This window comes from Apium graveolens, chromosome 9 (genome assembly GCF_009905375.1).
Source record: "Apium graveolens cultivar Ventura chromosome 9, ASM990537v1, whole genome shotgun sequence".
In the NCBI taxonomy this organism is placed as follows: domain Eukaryota; kingdom Viridiplantae; phylum Streptophyta; class Magnoliopsida; order Apiales; family Apiaceae; genus Apium; species Apium graveolens.
In genome coordinates, this window is record NC_133655.1 from 74,874,732 (window position 1) to 74,895,437 (window position 20,706).

The following is a 20,706-nucleotide window of genomic DNA, read 5'->3' on the forward strand; positions in this document are numbered from 1 at the left end:
AGGAAAAGGTGAAGAGGTGGCACGATAGGAAGCTACATCCTAAGTTATTTGTGCCAGGGCAACAAGTTCTGTTATTCAACTCTCGGCTCCGACTTTTTCCTGGGAAGTTGAAATCAAGGTGGTCTGGACCTTTTATTGTCAAAACTGTGTTTCCACATGGAGCGGTGGAAATTTTTGAGAATGATTCGGACCAAGCATTCAAGGTTAACGGTCAGCGGTTGAAGCACTACTATGGGGACATGGCAAACCGAGAGGTGGTTAGTGCCATTTTGTTGACTACTTGAGAAAGGTACGGAACGTCAAGCTAATGACGAAAAAGAAAGCGCTGCGTGGGAGGCAACCCATGAATTGTTGTTACAGGAACCCTTAGAAGTTAATAACCTATCCAAAAACACAAAAAAATCAGAAAACAGGGGCTGAAAATTTTTTTCCAGAGACCCTCTGCGCGGCCGCGCAGCTTGCTGCGCGCCCGCGCAGAAATGCTGAGCGGCCGCGCAGGGGTCGAGTTCCAGAAAATTTTTTACAGTTCAGAAAAAAAAAAAAAAACAAAAACAAAAACACAAAAACCCATCACAGCCCATAAACCCACGACTTCTTTTCCCATTACCCCATGATTTTATCCCTCAACCCCACTCCTAATCTAATTTAACCTACTCCACACACTATATATACATACACCTATCCTACATATCTCCCACAAACTTCATACACTTAAACCCTCTCATAAACATCAAAAATCAGTTCTTACACACTTTTATTCACAAATCAATGGCACACAAGAGAGCACGCACTATTGACAGCAGCAGCAGCACAGTTCCTACTGCTGATTCATCAAGGGGTACTGCTGCAAGGCCTCGGTTAACTGACAGAGCTGCGGAGGAGGAGTACACTAGGCTGTTGGGGAAGCCGATTCTGAAAGAGAGGGGGTTTTTACCATCAGGGAGGGATGGTGAGTTGTTGCCCATGATTGCAGAGAAGGGGTGGATAGCTTTTTGTGAGTCACCCGAAGCAGTACCGATGAGTGTTGTTCGCGAGTTCTACGCGAACGCGAAGGCTGAAAAGAATGGGTTTTCTGTAGTTCGTGGGCTGACGGTTGATTATCATCCTGCGGCGATTCGCCGTGTGATTGGACAGCGAGAGAGGAAGCCCGAGGAGGAGAACTGGAATGAAAAGACTGCTGAGGATTTTGACTTGGATTTGATTTGTGCGACTCTCTATCGACCGGGCACAGTTTGGAACCGCAGTCCAGCCAATAATGAGTATCATCACTTTCCGGCGATCGCCATGAACAGGTATGCCCGTGCATGGAATGCATTTATATGTGCTAATATTTTGCCTTCTTCACATGCACACGAGGTCACAGTTGAGAGAGCACAGTTGTTGTGGGGAATTCTGAATGAGGAATACTATGTGGACCTTGGTGAGTTTATCTACCAAGGAATTCTGAAGTTTTTGAGGGGAGCAAAGCATATGAACATCCCTTATGCATCCACGGTTACGAAGCTATGGCGAGCAGTAGGAGTGAACTGGCCGGCTCATGAGCAGTTGCAGTTGCCAGCAGCTCCGATAGATTCTGGCACTCTGAATGGGATGTAGGAGTGGACCGGTGGTGAGCCTGAGGAGCATGGGCTGGGTTATCGTCTTCCAGGAGGGCGTCCAGCACGAGGTGCTACTATGGCTAGGTCAGGGCGTGGTGAGGCTGGTTCTTCGAGAGCTCAGGAGGGTGCTGGGATGGGTGATGCCCAGTATAGGAGGCTTTCACGGCGGATGGATGTCATGTATGAGACGCAGAGCAGGTTTGCTCAGGAGCTCACCCTTGCGTTAGGGACTGCTTTTCGAGGCCTTGGAGCTGATATCTAGTGGCCAGTTTTTGGTGAGGACTCTGCATACCCGCCGCCTGATACTCCACCCACTGAGGGTGATGATGATGATGACTCCGAGTAGGTATACCCTGTGTTCCTTTCTACTACCTTCACTGGGGACAGTGAAGATTTTAAGTTTGGGTGTGGTAGTTAAGGAATATTTTGTGTGTGTCATATAGCTGCATATTCATGATAGTTAGTTCATATAGTTGCATAATTTTTGCCATATAGTTTTTTTTTTATATAGCTTTATTTGTTTGTCATATCATATAGCTCATGCATATACCATGATCCCTTTTGCAATGATTTATCGACTGAATTGTGATATTGATGCAAGTGTAGTGATAGCATTAAAGTGTTATTAAGTTGTGTAGGTTGATATGCATGCTAGAAGCACTTGTATTTTCACTAAGTCTTAGAGAATGCTTAAGAGGCTAGATTGTTGTTATGATCTGATTATTTTCGAGGATAATCTATTTATTATGCTTAGAATTTGATAATAGGTTCTTAGTGGTAAAGGCATGAAAAAAAAAAGAAAAAAAAATGGAGTAAAAATGGAATTTGTTGCTAGTTGTGGCTAGGCGTCAAATGGCTAGTAGCCGGCTCGCATGTTATGCGAGTAGTCTAGGGTTGAGCAAGATGGAGCGAAACGCACTTGCTCAGAAAAGAAAAAGAAAAAAAAAAATTGCATTATTGATCAAGAGTGGGTTCTTTGGTATTCGAGTTATTAAGTTCTTAGGGGACTTTGTGCATAGTGACCTAAGGCTTTTAGAGTCTGGGATCCGCTAACCTAACGCTCGTTACATGGATACCATTGTATAAGTCTTTTATGGACCTCACTCATTGCACGGTCAAATAAGCATTTGAGTTGTAAATAAAAAGCACGATTCCGTAGTAAGCTCCAAAGTTCTTGTAGTGTTGTATATCACTTTGTGCCTAGAATTTTTATTCTTTGTATAATCGTAGGATTGCCTTGAGGATAGTCTAGTCATAGTAATTGGTCCAGTTCCGAAGCATATCTGTTAAGCATTTGCACACACCACGTTTCTGGCTGTATGTCCGTTTGCATGAGTTTATTGATCTTTAGTGTCTAACTGCATTTGTTGAGACGTGACAATTTGGTTGGTTAATTGTAGTAAGGGGGATCGTTGCATTTTCATATAGATTGCATTCATGCATATTTTTAGTTGTTTTGAGTCTGTGACGCTTGAGGGCAAGCATCGATTCAAGTTTGGGGGTGTGATAAGTGGCATTTTATACCACTTAGAACGTCTTAAAATGGCTTAAATTGGTGTCTTGAAATCAAGTATTTTGTGTATTTGATGCGTTTTTCTAGTGTTTATGCATTTCAGGGTATTAGTTGCATTTCGGAGGAGGAATCATCAAGAATAAGCCTTGCCATGTGTTCACCATTGCGAGAGGAAAAGAACGGGCAGATTACGGCGAAGAAACGGAGCAAACCTGGAATTTTTCCAGTAGGGTCCTGCACGCCCGCGCAGCAATGCTGAGCGGCCGCGCAGCAATGCTGAGCGGCCGCGCAGCAGCCTTGCGCGCCCGCGCAGAAATGCTGAGCGGCCGCGCAGGGTCGGGGAAAAAGCTGAATTATTTTAGACTTCTACTTCTGTTTGGCTTCCAACTTCTATGTAATCTGAGTTTTATGGGACTATTATATAAGTAGATTTGAGACGTTTTCATAGAGAATATGAGAGAGATTATGTTTTAGATTGTGTTTTGCGCAAGAAGCGAAGGAGATAAGGAAGAAGACCGATTTAGCACACCGCAACGAAGAGGAAGCATATATTCTTGTGATTCTTGTTTCGTTGTAACGTTGGATGCAGATTTTCTTGCTTTGACTTATTTACTCTTGTGACGTACTCTGTTTTAATATAATTAGTTTAGTTATTATTTTCTTGTGTCGTTTATCATGATTTCATATGAACCCATGATGGCGATGAGTTCTATTATGGGCTAATCGTGATCATGGGGCTGCAACGGATTTATTATGAAATTCTTTAGTTAATTGTTTAATACTTTAGTGTGTGATGATTGCATGATATCTAGTATTGGTTGTGCGTATTCGTCTTATGTGCGTCGCGAACATATAAGATAGGGTGTTAATCTCTTGTGAAGCGACGGTGGATCTTGAGATTTAGAACTTGCCATGCTAGCATAGGTTCATGTACGTTGTGCATGATTAGTGGGTAACTCTAACAGTTTTATTTGCCTTATGTAATCAAAAGGAATAACTTGTGCTTAAATCGTTGTGTTGTCAATTTCTGTAGACATATAGGAACTCAACATAATTGATGACTATTCAACTTCTATCTTAATTGTGGATGCTTGGTAGAATGGTATTAGTACAATGAAAGTTGGCTTTTATCAGTTTCGTGTTATTCGATTAATATCATCACTGTCACATGCTAAAGGTAATAACAATGGCTATAGAAGAAAGTAATAATGAAGTTGTGATCTCATGAGTGTTTTATTATTGATAAATTGAAGTGTTAGTTAAGTGGTTAAGTAAGTAGTTAATTATAGTTAATATTTTATCAACAATTTTAAGTGTTATCTTAATATTGAGAAGTAATCATACATTGGTGAGTGAGTTAATTAGACAATAACTTAGTCTGAGTCTCTGAGGGAACGAACTAGAAAGTATTCTATATTACTTGCGAACGCGTATACTTGCGTGAATATTAGTGCGTGATTTCGCCCTAACAGTTCTCATCTAGGCCAAACCAATCAATCAAAGATTGAGAATTTAATATCACTATTGCCAATTTTGGAGGGATATTGAAGGTATAGGCAGCGTTAACAGTTGAATAAAAGGGATTACCATTAGAGCTGGCAATTCGTTCGTTTCGTGTACTTTCGTGTCGTGTACTTTCGTGTTTCGTGTCATGAATGTCTAATCCAAACCCGAACCGTTAAGGATTCGTTTCGTTTCGTGTTCGTGTACCTTCATTTCGTGTCCGTTTCGTGTCATGTTTCGTGTAATTTAAAATTAATAATAAAAATAAAGATAAATAAAATCTATATTTAAATATTAAATTTTTACTAGTCGAGTTTTAAGTCAATAAGTCATAAAGACTCAAGTGCAATCAAGTTTTATGAAATTTAAATTTGAATCTATTTTGTATCTATATTCTGTAAATATTATATGTAAAATATTATTGTAAGATATATGTATTCATATAATTTTGATAAATTTATTTAAATATTTATTTATTTTGTGTACTTTCGTTTCGTGTCGTGTACCCAAGTGTAAACCGACGATAAATTTATCCGTGTACTTTCATTTTCGTGTTCGTGTACCAAAAATGTCAAACCAAACTCATTATTCTCGTGTCGTTTTCATGTCGTGTTATCGTGTCGTATACGAAATTGCCGGCTCTAATTACCATACCTTAGCTTCGTAAGATAAAGTACAGAGGACAACACGGAAGAAGTCAAAAACCCCAGCAGGCAAGCAATTCTTCTACTACACAAAGACGGGCAAAAAAAGAGGAGAGCCCTAAGGTATCTTATTAGCAACCAACATTGTTAATATCTGTGAATTAGTAGGATAACACGGTTTTGGCTTCTGTACTGAGTTAAAATACTCTGCATTCAGTGAAAAGACTAATTTCAATATTATAATAAATCTATACCGTGCATCTTACTAATTCTATTCGAATAGATCTTCAATTGTAGCTTTTCAGCATTGTTCGAACCTTAGCAGCCCAGTTTACTGCAGATCTTCATCACAGCTAGCCAATTTTGAAATCTGGCGCTACGACTAGCTCCATACAATAGCACAATTTCAGTGTCAAAATGTTAGTACTAGTTTCCCGTTAATCTGTATTATATTCTGAGTCTATTTTTTTCAATTTGTTTATCTTTAGGTTTTGTAGAAAATATTGGTATCATTAAAGTGTGATTCAGTTAACAAAAATAAGATCTAGGAATTAAGAAGGAAATCAAATTCTTTTCTCACTAGACTAAGGTCAATCCATACATCAGAGAGACTGTAATTGAGCCCATGAGATGGAAAAGAGAAAACTTAAACAATTACATAAATGCCTAGACTTGGAGCCAAATACAAAAAAAAAATATCATTTATAACCAAACCTTATGCTTATAAATAGTACTTCTCATGTATACTAATGCCGTGTTAGTTGGGGTGTATGGAATGGAATGGGAGTGAAACGAAATTATTGGAAGGTAGGAGCAAGAACTCAGAAATGAAAATTTCGCCATTGGTTACTGGTTGAGCCGCTGGAATGGAATGAGATAAGAATCTCTAGATATTTGTGTGAAAATACAAAAGTCTACTTCAAATGTTGCAAATGTAAGAACTGGGGCTTCACCCAAAGACTCTGTGTGTGTGTGTGTGAACAAAATATACAAGTCTACTTCATATCCTGCAAAATATAGGGAGGGGCTTCGTCCAATGTAGTCAGAGAAAAAGTAGTCAATGTAAGGATTTTTAAGGACAACTTACCTGGTTATAAGCGATATTTCCCATTGCTTGCTTTCCCATTGCACACTAAGGGAACAATGGAAACAAAAAAGATAACTAAATCAAGCTTAAATCAAAAATTGAATTAGAAATCCAAAATATCACTAAAAACAAACTATAACCTGATAGGTGTTTCTTGGTGACTGATTGTGATGAGGAAAAGGAATTAATCCAGCGCAAACACCCAGAATAGTAAAAGGTTCAATTTCGATGTGGGTTGTATCTATTGTAGCCTCTCCTTCGTATAAAGCAATCTATATGCAATTATGCATAAAAGATACAGTAAGAATGACTTTCGATAGATATGTTATACACTACTGTACTAGGTATGAACACACCAATGCATTGTTCTCCTCATTAACATCGAGATACTCTATCAACCCCTCTCGTAAAAAACTGTCGAAATTGCGCATTCCGTCCTATAAAGTAACAAATGTTTATTACGTAACATATAAGGACATATGGAAACAACAGACAGAAACTTACCTTCAACTCTCTCATGTGATGTTCCTTGATTCTAGAAACACCCCTGTCAGCAATTACTAGAGGTCGACATACTCTGCCACCATCTGAAGCAATGTAGAGGCAGTGCTGCCAGATTTCGTTATTATTAATTCAAGTATTCAACTACAAGCATTCAAAAATATCAAGATTCAAAAAAACAAATTGAGGAAACATATACAATAAAATAGTGATCATAGAACGAAACGGATTATTCCTAGTTAAATGACATATGATGAGGATTCAGCAACGGGCAGTAGTAATTTTTTTTCCAATAGAATAATGAAAAAAAGAATCATATGGACGTTTAAAATATCAATGTCGAAATTCAATAATTTTTAAGTCATCCTATCCTGTACGCATTTCAAGTAATGAAATCTGAAATTAAAAAATGTAAGCGAAGCTTTAAAATATAATCTTTAAAAAATGTAATCTGAAATTCAACTTTAGAACTTGAGTAAAATGTAAGCGAAGCTTTAAAATATTTACAAAAGCTATACCACTTCCAGAATTAAAAGAATTTTCAATCAGTTATGGTGCAACTAGTTGCATATGAACATGCCATTAGATACCCTTACACATTCATTTTTATTGTTTGATTTTAGCTCTGACAGCATAATGCAATAGTTAAAGGTAAGGGAAGACTAAAGATCTTGTGTGATAATTCTTTATGGTGCAATAATTTAGACAAAGGTCAAACATCAAAATTTAAAACGAACTGCAGAAAGAAATTGTGTTGATTGAAGCTCCTACAAGTTGCTTCCAAGTTCCAAGTATATCTCAAAATTTTCTACAGAATCAATTATAGCAGTAATAAAGATAATGACAATTACAAAGACGAGAATTACAGTATTTTTTTTAAAATCAACCTGAACAGATTCCTGTTTCCAGGTGCAAAATTAGCCAATTTAAGAAAATAACATAACTATAATAGGAATATTTTACAATCTACTCAGGAAATTGTCAGATTTAGATACTAGGTAATATTTATCTAATAGGAATCTAGAGAATTACGTAAATTAGTTTCCCCATATCCAGGGTTTTTGCTCATTCTTCAGATTTTAAGATATCTGATTAAAAATTTGCAATCTTCATTTCTGAGAGAATTGGAAATAGAATATCCAATGATTCATTTGTTTGTCTACAAATTCTATTCGGAGACAGATTACATCCATTTTTATCCTTGTCATACATGAAAGTTTCAAATGGTGTCATTAATTAGGTAACTAGATAACCAATGAAATTATTATTCGTTTGTTTAGAATAATTAGTTATACTTCGGGTTTACTTCGTGAATATTATCAATAACAAATATTAGATATGTTTGAGGATTTATTTGTGTGTCAATCGATTCTCTTCAGAGATAGGATTCATACCAGAAATCAACCATTTTTAGACTTTGTCCTGCAACACACCCTTATAAAGTTCTCTCCCCGATATCATAAATTAGTAAGTCTTTAAATCACAACTATATACGCACAAGATCTAAAATATGAATATATTGTTTGTTTTTCGTCAAAAAATTTAGGTGTACAGAAATTGCTACATTGTCAGTATCTTTTAATATAGATCATCCGATAGAATATGTTAATGGGAATAGAGAGCTTATAAAGGGGAGTACAGTACTATGCTAACACATTCATATCTTTCATCCTTTTTTTGTTCATTTACAATAGTTAATTTAGCCCGAAGTATGAACAAGAATGATTTATCATGTACCTTTGGCACTAGGTTGCCACCATCAACAAGTTCATATGCATTTTTGAGTTCCTTATTTTGCAAATACTTTTTATCATGGATAAACAATTCAATTCAGCTTGCCAATACTCAAATCAAAGTCCTCAACCAACCTCCAACACTTGAACACATAAACATACAATGATATTTTTTAACTGAGAGTATTGTACTGTAAGCACCAACATAGTCACTACCTTGATGCCTGGTAAATAATTTATATAACAACTGAAATATACACACACACACACACACACACATAACCTTCTCATTCTAAGTCTTAAAAATTTTAATTCAAAATTGGCTACTTTTCTTTGTTTGTTAAAAAACTTATGACACTAAATTATAACTTTAATTTTAAATAGGAAGAAGCTACTTAATTTTTACTTGACATGATTTAATTTTACCCTCGGCCCTCACCACATGGCTTCTTGTATATTCTGTCAATTTCTCACCTTTGATAGCTAACAAGTTGCACATTATCCATTTAATGATCCTGACACATAACTGATAGATAAATATTACAAGTTTCTTTCTACTCAGTAATAAATATTACTTTTACTTACAAGTAATAAAATAACTATAAATTAAATTAGTAAGTTTTCTTAAGCTAAGCCAAACAGGATATCAACAAAGGTTGGTTATAAATCCATACTAAGTAACCCATTTTTAATTCCTGTAGCAATCATATCAAAATTATAAGTAGTCATCACTGAGATACGGATTGACTTTAAGTTACAAGCTCGCTAAACCCTTAAAATCTTAGGACTTAAATGGATCATAACATAAATATACATGTCTAACACTCACCCTAACTTGAAATCTCATAGTGGGTTGGAACCCATCTTTGCTGCAACAATCAGCCTTAGGTCCAAATAAAATAGTTGAGAATATTAGGGTGAGGTGGGTCCTTACACGCTCTGCTAGAACGTGGAGGTGTAAGGAGGATGTAATTAATCCAAATATACACTTGGTAGATATTTAGAAAAAATAATAAAGACAATAATGCTCGCTCAGGCACAGTTTTATATCCAATTCTGTACTACTTTCTGAGACAATAATGTTTACCTGCTTCTCATTTACGAAAATGCTAATGAACTCGCCAATTTTACCAGATCTTCGCAGCTTTCTCATTGCTTGTGCAAATTGCTGGACAATTAATAAGACAGTGCATAAATATATACATATTCTCTTCATTATTAAATACGCAAAAGACTAACAATTATATATAAATCCTTCTGCATCACGTATATCAATAAATGCCTAAAACGAGCACAATACCTTCGGCCTCCGATGCTTGCCAAGAATTAGCCCATTTAATATAATGAGGTATGAATTTGGTGCATGAAGTTCTTCTCCAGACAGTAATTCGAGATCTTCAACACCCAAACAGTAGCACTAACACAATTCAAGCATATGAACATGTAAATATGAGACTAAGCTTAAAAGTTTTATTATTCTAAAGAGGACATCAAAATAGAACTCGAGCAACCACAAACATTGGTAGTAGCAGCAGGTATTTGCAAAAAAATATAAAAAAAAAAATAGCACAATTCTACTTTAGAAAATCTTTCGAAATCATAACTATAAACAGCAATGCAATGATGAGTTTAAATTTGTTTATCCTTCAGTACTTCTATGTACTTAACTAAACAAGAAAACAATGCAACTTGCTCAGAGACTAATGGACCAATTGAAAACTCTAGAACAAGGAGCAATAGAACTTGGCAAACTTATAATCAAGTGAGAGATTTATACAGACAGACAACAAAAATTCTAAATACAGATGCAGTTACGGAATGACGCACTCAAAAGTAAACAAACATGCAACTTAAAAAAAGGGTTGAAGGAAGATCTTACAAGTCAGAAACATCTATTACTTTCCAATATGGTCTAGATTGTAAAATCATCGTAAGTGTGACCCCTTTTTGAAAATCATCTACTGATTGTAAACTCATCATAACTAACAATAGTTACAGGTTATGGTTTATAATAAGTTAATCTAAAATTTTCATAAGAATTAGAAGATAAGAACTCAAAAATGTAAAATAACTGGTGCAATCATGTTGAAAGTAAAGATGCCCCACAGCATACCAGGAAAATGAGTCTCGTGGCAGTGGAACAATGCCAATTTTTTTTGTCTATACATCTCTGAATTAGAACTACAAGAGACAGAAAAGTACCAGAGAAATTATAGGGCCTTCCTCTTGGTCAGTTGTAACATGAGTCATCAAAGCCAAGTTCTTTACCAACCCGCATGCTTCACCTTCTGGAGTGTCACAAGGGCAAAGCATTCCCCACTGCAAGTGAAAAAATTTGATACATATAGAAGTATCACTACAACATTATTAAAAAGTACAAGAAAAAAATTCACCTACAAAAATTTCTAAGGTCTCTATATAGACTATATTAGCATTACCTGGCTAGGTTGTAAGGCTCTAGGTCCACTAACTTTCCTCGACTTCTCAAATTGTGGTTGGATTCTTGTCATCATACCTAATGTTCCTATGAAGGAAAGTCTAGCAACAACCTGCACAGACATGTATGTTTAACCCATATTGCTCTTCATATTAAAAAAAACTAAGATGTGATTTTAATGAATAATAAAGGAAGGAGTAAAACACCTGTGTCATGCCTTTCCGGTTCATTCTAAACCTTTTGACGTCCCAGTTACCTGTAGAAAGGGCCCTTTCTAGACCAACTGTAATTCTACCTCTAGTAATATACTGTAGAAGGCCAATATAAAGTCAAAGGATGAATATTGCAGCATAAATTTAACAGATAAGATTCTAATGACATGTCTTTAGCTAACTTACAGTAGAAAAATCAAACCGAGATCTACTTGGCTTGTTCAGGAAGGCATCCACTTCCTTCACAGCTTCTTCATTCAGCGTCTTGAACAAATCCTGTTATACATGTTCCATCATGTAGCTAAGAAACCATACCGCTTCATCTCTTCTGTTTTTCATTATAGAAGAGTAGGCAATCGTAGGGAGTACCTCAAAGAGTAAAGACAATAATTGCCCAGAAAGCTCCAATCTTTTGTTCCCCACATAATCCTATAACACGAGGGACTTGTAAGGAAAAAAAATGTAAAAGCTTATTTATCACATATGAAACTGGCGGAGACCTTGGTCAGTAGCACATAACAAAGCCATTGAAAGCCTTAGACATGCATGCCAAAATATGTACTTTATTTATGCTTTAACAATGTACAAAATAATACATCTTATATTAAGCAAGCAAAATGCATCACATGAAATAACCATATTTTTTTTAAAGATCGAGAGCTCCTACCAACTACACATACAAGACTCAGTTATCAAGGCAAAAGGTTCGCTATCATTGCTGTTCAAATAGATATATTCAGAGTCAATATGTCATCAATCTGTTGACATTACAACACTTCAAAATGTGTGTTGCAGCCTATCATCACATTACAAAGACAGACAAATTCATAGTGGGTCAATGTGTATCAGGCCTTACAATTAATATTTGAAAGTAAGGTGTACCACTGTACCTATAACTGATGACAAAAGGTCCACAGTTTGTAAGACCATGTTATCTAACGTACTTAATTTTAGTAGGGGAAAAAAGAATTATTTAATAGATATTAAAAAATAGAAGTAACTTACGAAAGATAAAAAAAAATTACTTAAAATTTAATTAATATTAGTACAAGTTAGAAGAATTTATTCCCATTGGCAGCCAAACCTTAATCAATCTATAGTTCAGATGTTTAAGTCAAATGTGACTTTTCAAAAAATCAAATAACTGACACATTGAGTTCTAACTACACAGTAAATTTTACTTCTCTCTCTCAGAGATCTCTGGAATGTCGATAGATAACAAGGTGAACAAAGGGAACTTGTTACTGGTATCTAATCTAACAATGAGATCCTCCCATACTGCATATAACTAGATATTAATATTCAGCCATTCTACTTGACAGCATATCTTAAAGTAGACAATTTCCGTATTTATCGCCAATTCAGGTTAAGTGAAAAAAATTATGATAATCAAGTTTCTTGAAATCACCTTGTCATCCATTGCATCTTTGTTTATAATTGCTTCCATCATGCGTCTCAACATTACAGCCACATACATACACTTCAATCGAAAATTGTTTTCTCGAACCTGCATATATAAATTATGCACACAATGCATGAAGATCAAAAAAATACATGAAAAATTAAATGTCTTTAAAACTTTGACTTACCGGGATGTTAGCAACGAATACATCACGGAGGATAACCATAGCTCGACCTTCCTGCTCACGATAATGAACAGCATTAACTAGTATGTTACTAGAAGAAAGAAAAATAAATAAATGCAAGTACAGAATAGGAGACCTTTTCAACCGTAGCACTATAAAAACGTGACTTTGCTACCTGAAAATGGCAAGTAAAATCACATCAATAAATGTATGAAGGGACAGCCACAATACGTGAAGCCAATAATTACAGTTCAGCAGTATGGTAATAAACAACAATACTTTAGCATCCTAGAAAGAAGCCAACTTGTGCTAGCAGATAAGTAACAACTTTGGACAACATTATGCTCCAGGAAACTTAATTTCATCGAAATGCATATACTGGATTTACTCAAAAGAACATTTAGCAAGTTATATCTGCTCCAAGTTGATGAAAAGTATTGTTTCATTAGAAAGGAAAATTAATTATTTAGATTTAACTAATATTAAACTACAATCTAAATTCTCTACAATTTACACAGAATAAGCCAACCTTTCCCTCAAGGAACTCAAGGGCCTCCTGCTGTGTGTATACATGATGGCTTGCACATTCCTGAAATTAGAACCACATTAAATAATAAATCTACAAAAAACAAACAGAAAATTGATGAATAAATCAGAAATCATTTTATCTGACCAAAATAAATACGATATCATTTGATCTGACTGAAATAAATATTACAAGTTACAATAGACCTGCTCATATTGTGAATAACAAAAAGATAGGGCAATATCTCACAGTAACTATTGAGATTTGAGAGACCTTCAACAGAATCACTACACATGTAAAACGGTTTTACAAGAGGTTTTTCAGCAGAAACCAACACAATCATAAGTGCTGTTCTCTCACTTTATTTCCATTCTTCTTTACAGGGCTTTTGAAGATTAGGACAAAAACAAATTTACCTCAATAGATGGCAAAAGTAATGCACCATATCTAGGATCCCTTCCAAGCATCTGCACAACCTCTTGGTCACTCTCCATATCCATAGCCTTCATAACGGCCATAATAGGTACCTATTAAATCACAATAAGAACTTTTAACTCTGTTTTAAATAATAGACTAAATATGAGGAAATTTTAATGGTAAATCACACGGTACGGGAAAAAAATAAATTTAAGATTCTCACCTTCTTTTCAAATTGATTCAGACTCAAATAAATCTTCTCTTTCTCCATTACAATAACTGTTTTACTTTTCCGTGCTTCTGTACTGCTCATAACAGAGGCTTGGACACTAAAAACAGTAGAAAAAGGAGAAATAAATTAATAAAAATTTCACACAAGTTTAGTGATTACTATGAACTGCATGATGTGACAATAACTGTAGTAAAACTTTCTATGATAGAACTTCTGTGACGAGTGAGAAAACACAGTTTAAGAGAGTAAATATTAATGGTATTTACAAGAAGTGTGACCAATTAATTATATCATCCTATTCTCAATTCTGTTTCCTGCAATTAGTCTAAAATGGCACCTTACAAAATGTAATACATGAAAAGCTCCAGCAAAAATCGGCCTCAACCGAATTAAAAAATACATAACAAATGCAAAAGTTAAAATATCTATACGTTTAAATAAACTTTCTGATTTTATTTGCATCAATGTTTATATCATAGTTCTTTTTTTGTATTCTTTTATGTACAGATATTGTTTGATTTATGTTTACAGTCTCTTGTCTTTTATACCATGCTCTTATGATCTTTGTCTCTCGTCAGTTAAGAGAATGCTCTTTTTACTGTTTTACATATTCTACAAGCCAAGGATCTTTGCAGAAGTAGTCTCTCAAATCTTTTAAAATAGAGGTAAGGTTTGCGTACATCTTACCTTCCGAAAATCCTGCTATATATATAATTAGCATTTTCTGTTTGGTTTTATTGCAGTTCATTCTAACAAATCCAAAAAGTATGCAGCAAGTTGTACATTATATACAGCTCATGTAGTGAAGGAAAAAAATCAGCAGCTTATAAATTCTGTAATTAAGTCAGAATCGTTGACCTAAGACATAAACCCCTCCTGTTTTCAACTAAATGAATTTAGCTGATATTCCACTTACTTAAAGAGGGCATGCAAATTATAACCTAATCACAAGGAAGTAACAATCCAGAAAATAGAAGAAATGGTGTTTGACTATCACTATATTACCTTTTATTATTTTTTACCATTTTTCTAAATCAACTCTTATCATCATTGTTTCTATAGTTTGTTCTATCTAGTTTTGGCATCACATGTTCCAGAGCTAATTTTTTTTATCTACTTCTGGCATGGACAAGTTTTATACTAGTGATATCTGTTCATCTTCCAGGTATTCCTTTTCCCAATTTCCCAGGCAAACTAGGTTTTTAAGTCTTATAAAACTGAATCATTTGATAGAAGATAATTTCTAAACTCGAAATACACTTTTTACTATTGCATGTTATCACACTCACCCACTAATCTAAACTTGATTCTAGTTTTTGCTGTATATTCACCCTAGTTCATCATTCTAATGTTAATATTCTCATTTTACCGCTGCTCATACTTTCTCAGGTTGGTCAAATTGATAAAATAAGAACTAATGATGATATATGTTTAAAATAAAAAGAACAAACATTATTCTGGAATCTCCTTACCATCCTTTCTTATCGGTGTCAATAATAATTCTGTTCTTGGAAAGTTGTTCTTGAATTAAAATCACCTGGAAAATGTTGATATAGTCAATTTACAGATTGTCATATGCATTATTAAAACCAACAAGTTAGTTTCAACAAGAAACATGCCATATTCTGTTCTAAAATTTATGTAATTTAAGTAATGCATAATACAAGTTCCAGAATCACTTGAAAAGTAATCACCTTTTCTGTTCCTTTGACAATAAAATATCCTCCGGGATCAAGTGGGCACTCACCTAAAATATAAAGGAAAGTATTAGCTTCAAACACTAAGTAAACACAAAATATACATATCATTTATATTACAATGCACTGTCCTAGATACTCAATTAAGCATCCAAGCCAGCCTACTGATAAAATAATCTTAAAGACGACTTCAGAAAAATTAAAAAAGCATAATGGAATAAGTATGAATATACTTATTCATAATGGAACATTGAACAACTTCAGAAAATTTGTTCAATGTTGGAGAACCATAATATATGCATAATAATACTGCTTAGAGATTGTAATTCTGATCACTATTACAACAATAATATGTCCATCTAATGCTAAGAAAAACTTGTACTTCAGAATATTGCATGCTTACACGTAAAACCTATATCTATCGGTGAATCGTATTGGATACTTATGTTATGGTTGGGTGTCTCCCTCTTATGTGCTCCAACTGAAGTTATAAAAAACAAAATGATTCTAAAGTTTCTTGTAATTTCCAAATATGCAATGTCAACTGCATATACGTAACTTAAATTTTAAATGTACAACAAAATTTGCAGTTGACTAACCAAGTCTTGCCAGTTCTTCTTCATCTTTCCCATATAAGAGACAACAGCAGCTCCTTAACATTATAGGCATTTTCCCGATGATTACATCACTCTGAAAACACAAGCTTTACATAGTAAGAAGATTTACTAGATTGTGAGCATCACAATGAGAAAATATAATATTGAAATTGGAGAAAGATAAACTTGCCTTAGTCGCTATGCTCTTTTTACCATTACTTTCTGTAACATATTCAATATCAACATATATTGGAGCAGCATACCTAGAAACATATATGTAGATGAAAAAGATAGACCACAAAAAATATCTTAATAAATTTTTAGAAATAACATGTCATGATCAAACACGAAGATAAAGAGAAAGGACAAAGAGGGAAAATTGGGTAGACCATAAGCTAAGACACATATTAATGAAACTTAAGAAGCTATCTACCCCAAAGGCAAAAACAATAACCTTGTTTTACTCATATACATGAACACTATCCGGATCCACTTAAATATAGTGGAATATACCATGAAGTCATGAACTCTAAAGTTTGCAAAGAAAATTTAACTACTCAGAGTTGTTATGACTGTACCCCTAAAGTATAAATTTATAATATGATTTAACTTCTAAAAATAAGATGGAAGAGGTGAAGTGAGGTGATGTGGGAAGCTAACAAAGACTACAAAGCAGACAAGGACAACTGGGTAAAGGACAATTACTGTCCCTAGTACAATATTTATATAGGGATAGACATTTACGTGATATCAGATAAACGGCATCTATGAGGGCTGAGCTGATCCATGACACTATTAACCACCACCGAAGGTTCACCAATTCGAACACTTTTATATCTAAAAGCAAGTATAAGCAAATGAAACAGGAAAATTTTAGTCCAGAATCCACATAGCAATTCAGTGCAAAACATTGCAATATGATTCAAGCACAGTGGACCGGAATTTTAAGTGTTACCTGAGGTAAACATTTTTATCAACAGTAGATCTTATCTCTTTATTGGCACGCACAATATTTTTCATTCCTGTCCTGACGAAGTAATTAAAAGAATCAAGATGTTGCTTCACCAAGCCTCTCACCTACAACTCCAAAACAATAAGACATAACAACCATAATTCAACTTCATATCTGGATATCTGCAACTTAAACCATATCACAAATCATGATGTTGCTAAGTGGCACTCCAAAAAATGCCTAGTTCTGGGGTATGGCTAATCTCAACACCTAATAACCTCATTCACCACTTAACCTAATTCTCACTTTCATGTTCTAGCATATGTGTGTGTGGACTGGAGAAAAAAATAGGAAACCTAACAATTTCATAAAATCGTGAAGCTACACAGAACTTTACATAATTATAGTTCTATTAATTAAATGTATTCTGTCGTCCTCTAATTAGTTTAAACTCTATAACAGAACTTCATGTTTCTTTTACCATGAAATAAAAAACAAGTAGGCTTTTCATTGTTCATTTGTAATCAATTATCCTCCAAATACTCTTTAAATCAGTAAGAACGCTACAAGCAGACAAGATACTAAAATATAGAACTTAAAGTTTCTTTTATCATAGATGAAGAAGCCTTCTATTATTCTCATTAAGAATCACAATCAAGGAAGCAGGGATTCTTCGGTCACCCAACGAATCCCCGTATCTTCACGCACCCCCGTATCGGATACTCGGATTCTTGGGGATACTCCGATATTCAAAATTCTCAAAAATTCTCAACTATAATACATATTTTTTAATATTTATACTACATATATAAGTAATTTTAGTTTAAATTCACGTTTTATAGATGCTTATATGATGTATTTGATGCAATTTGCATAAAACTATCAGTTTTGTAAATAGATTTCATAATATATTTATAATAAATATATGTACCGTATCCCCGCACCCGAATCCCCATATTATTTTATTTACCGAATCAATGTATCCCCGCACTACGCACCCACATCCCCGCACCCATATCCTTGCTTCTTAGATCACAATGGTATAATAGCATACAATTCCATTTTACAGATTCAGGGACATGAATCAATGTAATAAATTTGGATTAAACAGCTTGACAAATAAAATGAGACGAAATCAAACGAAACATTATTAACCAGGTAAAATAATAGTATAACAATTCCCCTCACAATCCATCGTCTCTCAACATTCATTAAATTTTACCTTTAGAAACTCAGGAAGAAGCTGGAACTTATCCACAGCAGATTTCACCGGAGCGGCAAGAAATTGCTTGTCGATTCCAACACTACAACACACAAAACACAGTTCCAAACACATTAGCTAATAAAAATTCGTACGTGTATATATAAATCTCACAATTAGAAATTATGCGTACCAACTACTAAGTTACTAGCTGTCACGACTTGAGTTTGGTGGTAATGTTGGGCTTGATATTATGTGGGCCGAGTATAGTGTTAGATTATATGTTTGGTCCGGCCCAATAACTTAGTAGCCAGAGGAGTGATATTGTGTATCGCATATATAATGTTCCTTATTCTTCATTTTGGGATTATCAAGGAGAATGAATGTTTAAGTTTTACTTTAATTTCCAGTATTGTTTTCTTTCATGTTTTCTTCTTGTTTGTTAGTTTAACTTTAACAAAAAGCCTAAAAGAAGTGTCAAAATCATGACAAATGGTATCAGAGCTAGTGGTTTCTCGGACATGTCTACCGCCGCTAGTGTCACTGCACATTCCTTGTACCCAATTCAAAACCCTAACCCTAATTTCTATCATTCCTACCAGTACCCATCCCTTGTAACTCCTCTGTACACACCACCTCCAACCCCTACATATCAGTATACACCTGCCCCAACACCTCCTCATGTTTACCATCATATTCAACCACCACCAGAACCACTGTATTATTTCTACACTACTCCCGAAACAACTTATGTTACCACATCTTCGATGCTGATTTCTGATACTACCAAGTGTTTTCTACACCAAATGGATAGCAAAATCACTCAACTGGATGACAAAATCAATCAAATGCGAGTGTTAATTGAGGAGAGGCAGATAAGCCTGCTTAAAGATGAAGAAACTGTTACAACTTGCGAAGTGTCAAATTCCTGTCCTGTTGGTGATGTTGGGATCAATATGGAGGATAAAATGACTCGAATAATTCAAATTCTTGAGAAGATGGGGAAAAGCTATGAAAAATCATCAAAGCTAGTCAATGAGGCTATATTAGGAAAAGAAGTTGAAGCAGATGTATCCAAACTAGTTAAGGATGATGTGTTGGAAATTATTGAAGATTGTGAAAAGAGAACCCTGCAGAAACAGTCGAAGCAAACGGGCTCAAATATGGTGAAATTACTACCTGCAATACCAGCACACAAGGTGTTCGATGATTACTCTAAGAGAGTATTTTCCCGAAAAGCGCCAGTGTTGATTCCCCGAGGTACAAATCCAATTATTTACTCTCCCACACTCTATTGGAATGTTTTGAAAATAGATTATTACAGTGTTGTGGTTTATAAGCTCCATGAGAACGAATATGGTAAAGTTTTTGAAAATTTTGGTGTTAAATTTAAAAACGATGTAAATGCAAATTTTTTGGTAATGAAAAGATCACTTGGAAGATGAATTTATTTGGGTTGGTTAATCAGTTCTTGTAACACGAGAGGATGTGAATTGTTTGGAAATATGCTTCAGAGGAAATCAGTGGCTCATGATATTAGACATGGAATTAGTACTTACCGCAAGCAAATTGTCAAGGGGGGATTAATGATAATTTCCCCGAGAAATATATATGTGATTTGCATCAGAATTTAGTTGTAACTAGGAGGAGGACGGTTCATGTTAAGAAGTGCTTTCAGTGTTGGGACAAAGTTGGTGAACTAAAATGTTATAAGATTCACGAGAACGAGTATGGTAAGGTTCCAGGTAAAAGTAGTATAAACCCAGGTGGTTTGGAGTTGCTCGACAAAAGTATTGAATTAAATGTTCAATTAAACTGTTCAGAGGTGAAGGAATTTATGAAAGTATTGCAGGCTGGCGTTGATGTAAGGTTGATTGGGCAATTTGGTGTAGGGTTCTCCTCTGCTTACCTTGTCGCGGATAAAGTCATTGTGACTACTAGGCACAACGATGATGGACAATATGCTTGGAAGTCCCAAGCTGGTGCTTCATTTACAGTCACAAGAGGTGTAGATGGGAAACAACTTGGTTGCTTCAAGGAAGATCAGATAGAGTATCTTGAGGTGAGACGTATCAAGGACTTAATCAAGAAACATCTGGAGTTTACTAATTTTCACATTTATCTCTGGGTTGAGAAGATAAATGAGAAGGAGATTGGTGATGATGAAGAAGATGAAGACCAAGAGAAGGAAGGTGATGTGGAAGAAGTTGAGGAGGAGAAAGAAAAGAGCGAGCCTAGGAAGAAGAAAATCAAGGAGGTCACTCATGAATG

General features: G+C 35.0%; 1 protein-coding gene across 4 annotated transcripts in view; it reads right to left on the bottom strand.

Annotated features, from left to right (window-relative positions):
* LOC141684183 (DNA-directed RNA polymerase III subunit 2-like) overlaps positions 1-20,706 on the bottom strand; it is a 47,055-nt gene that overhangs the window by 24,706 nt on the left and 1,643 nt on the right. Inside the window, exons 1-25 of one of the 4 annotated variants that reach the window (XM_074489021.1) lie at positions 18,629-19,679; positions 18,457-18,538; positions 17,238-17,359; positions 17,027-17,119; positions 16,473-16,545; positions 16,286-16,376; positions 15,684-15,736; positions 15,462-15,526; positions 13,981-14,086; positions 13,757-13,867; positions 13,344-13,403; positions 12,951-12,989; positions 12,818-12,868; positions 12,637-12,735; positions 11,598-11,657; positions 11,415-11,504; positions 11,223-11,324; positions 11,018-11,128; positions 10,782-10,898; positions 9,880-9,996; positions 9,667-9,747; positions 6,850-6,954; positions 6,702-6,782; positions 6,486-6,617; positions 6,346-6,390 (exon numbers count right to left, since the gene is read on the bottom strand). In XM_074489021.1, the coding sequence (XP_074345122.1) occupies positions 6,346-6,390; positions 6,486-6,617; positions 6,702-6,782; positions 6,850-6,954; positions 9,667-9,747; positions 9,880-9,996; positions 10,782-10,898; positions 11,018-11,128; positions 11,223-11,324; positions 11,415-11,504; positions 11,598-11,657; positions 12,637-12,735; positions 12,818-12,868; positions 12,951-12,989; positions 13,344-13,403; positions 13,757-13,867; positions 13,981-14,086; positions 15,462-15,526; positions 15,684-15,736; positions 16,286-16,376; positions 16,473-16,545; positions 17,027-17,119; positions 17,238-17,302 (1,947 nt within the window). In that variant the 5' untranslated portion in view covers positions 17,303-17,359; positions 18,457-18,538; positions 18,629-19,679. Of the gene's footprint in view, positions 1-6,345; positions 6,391-6,485; positions 6,618-6,701; positions 6,783-6,849; positions 6,955-9,666; positions 9,748-9,879; positions 9,997-10,781; positions 10,899-11,017; positions 11,129-11,222; positions 11,325-11,414; positions 11,505-11,597; positions 11,658-12,636; positions 12,736-12,817; positions 12,869-12,950; positions 12,990-13,343; positions 13,404-13,756; positions 13,868-13,980; positions 14,087-15,461; positions 15,527-15,683; positions 15,737-16,285; positions 16,377-16,472; positions 16,546-17,026; positions 17,120-17,237; positions 17,366-18,456; positions 18,539-18,628; positions 19,680-20,706 lie in introns of those variants that run through there. The other 3 variants (XM_074489019.1, XM_074489022.1, XM_074489020.1) reach the window with 3 other exon arrangements.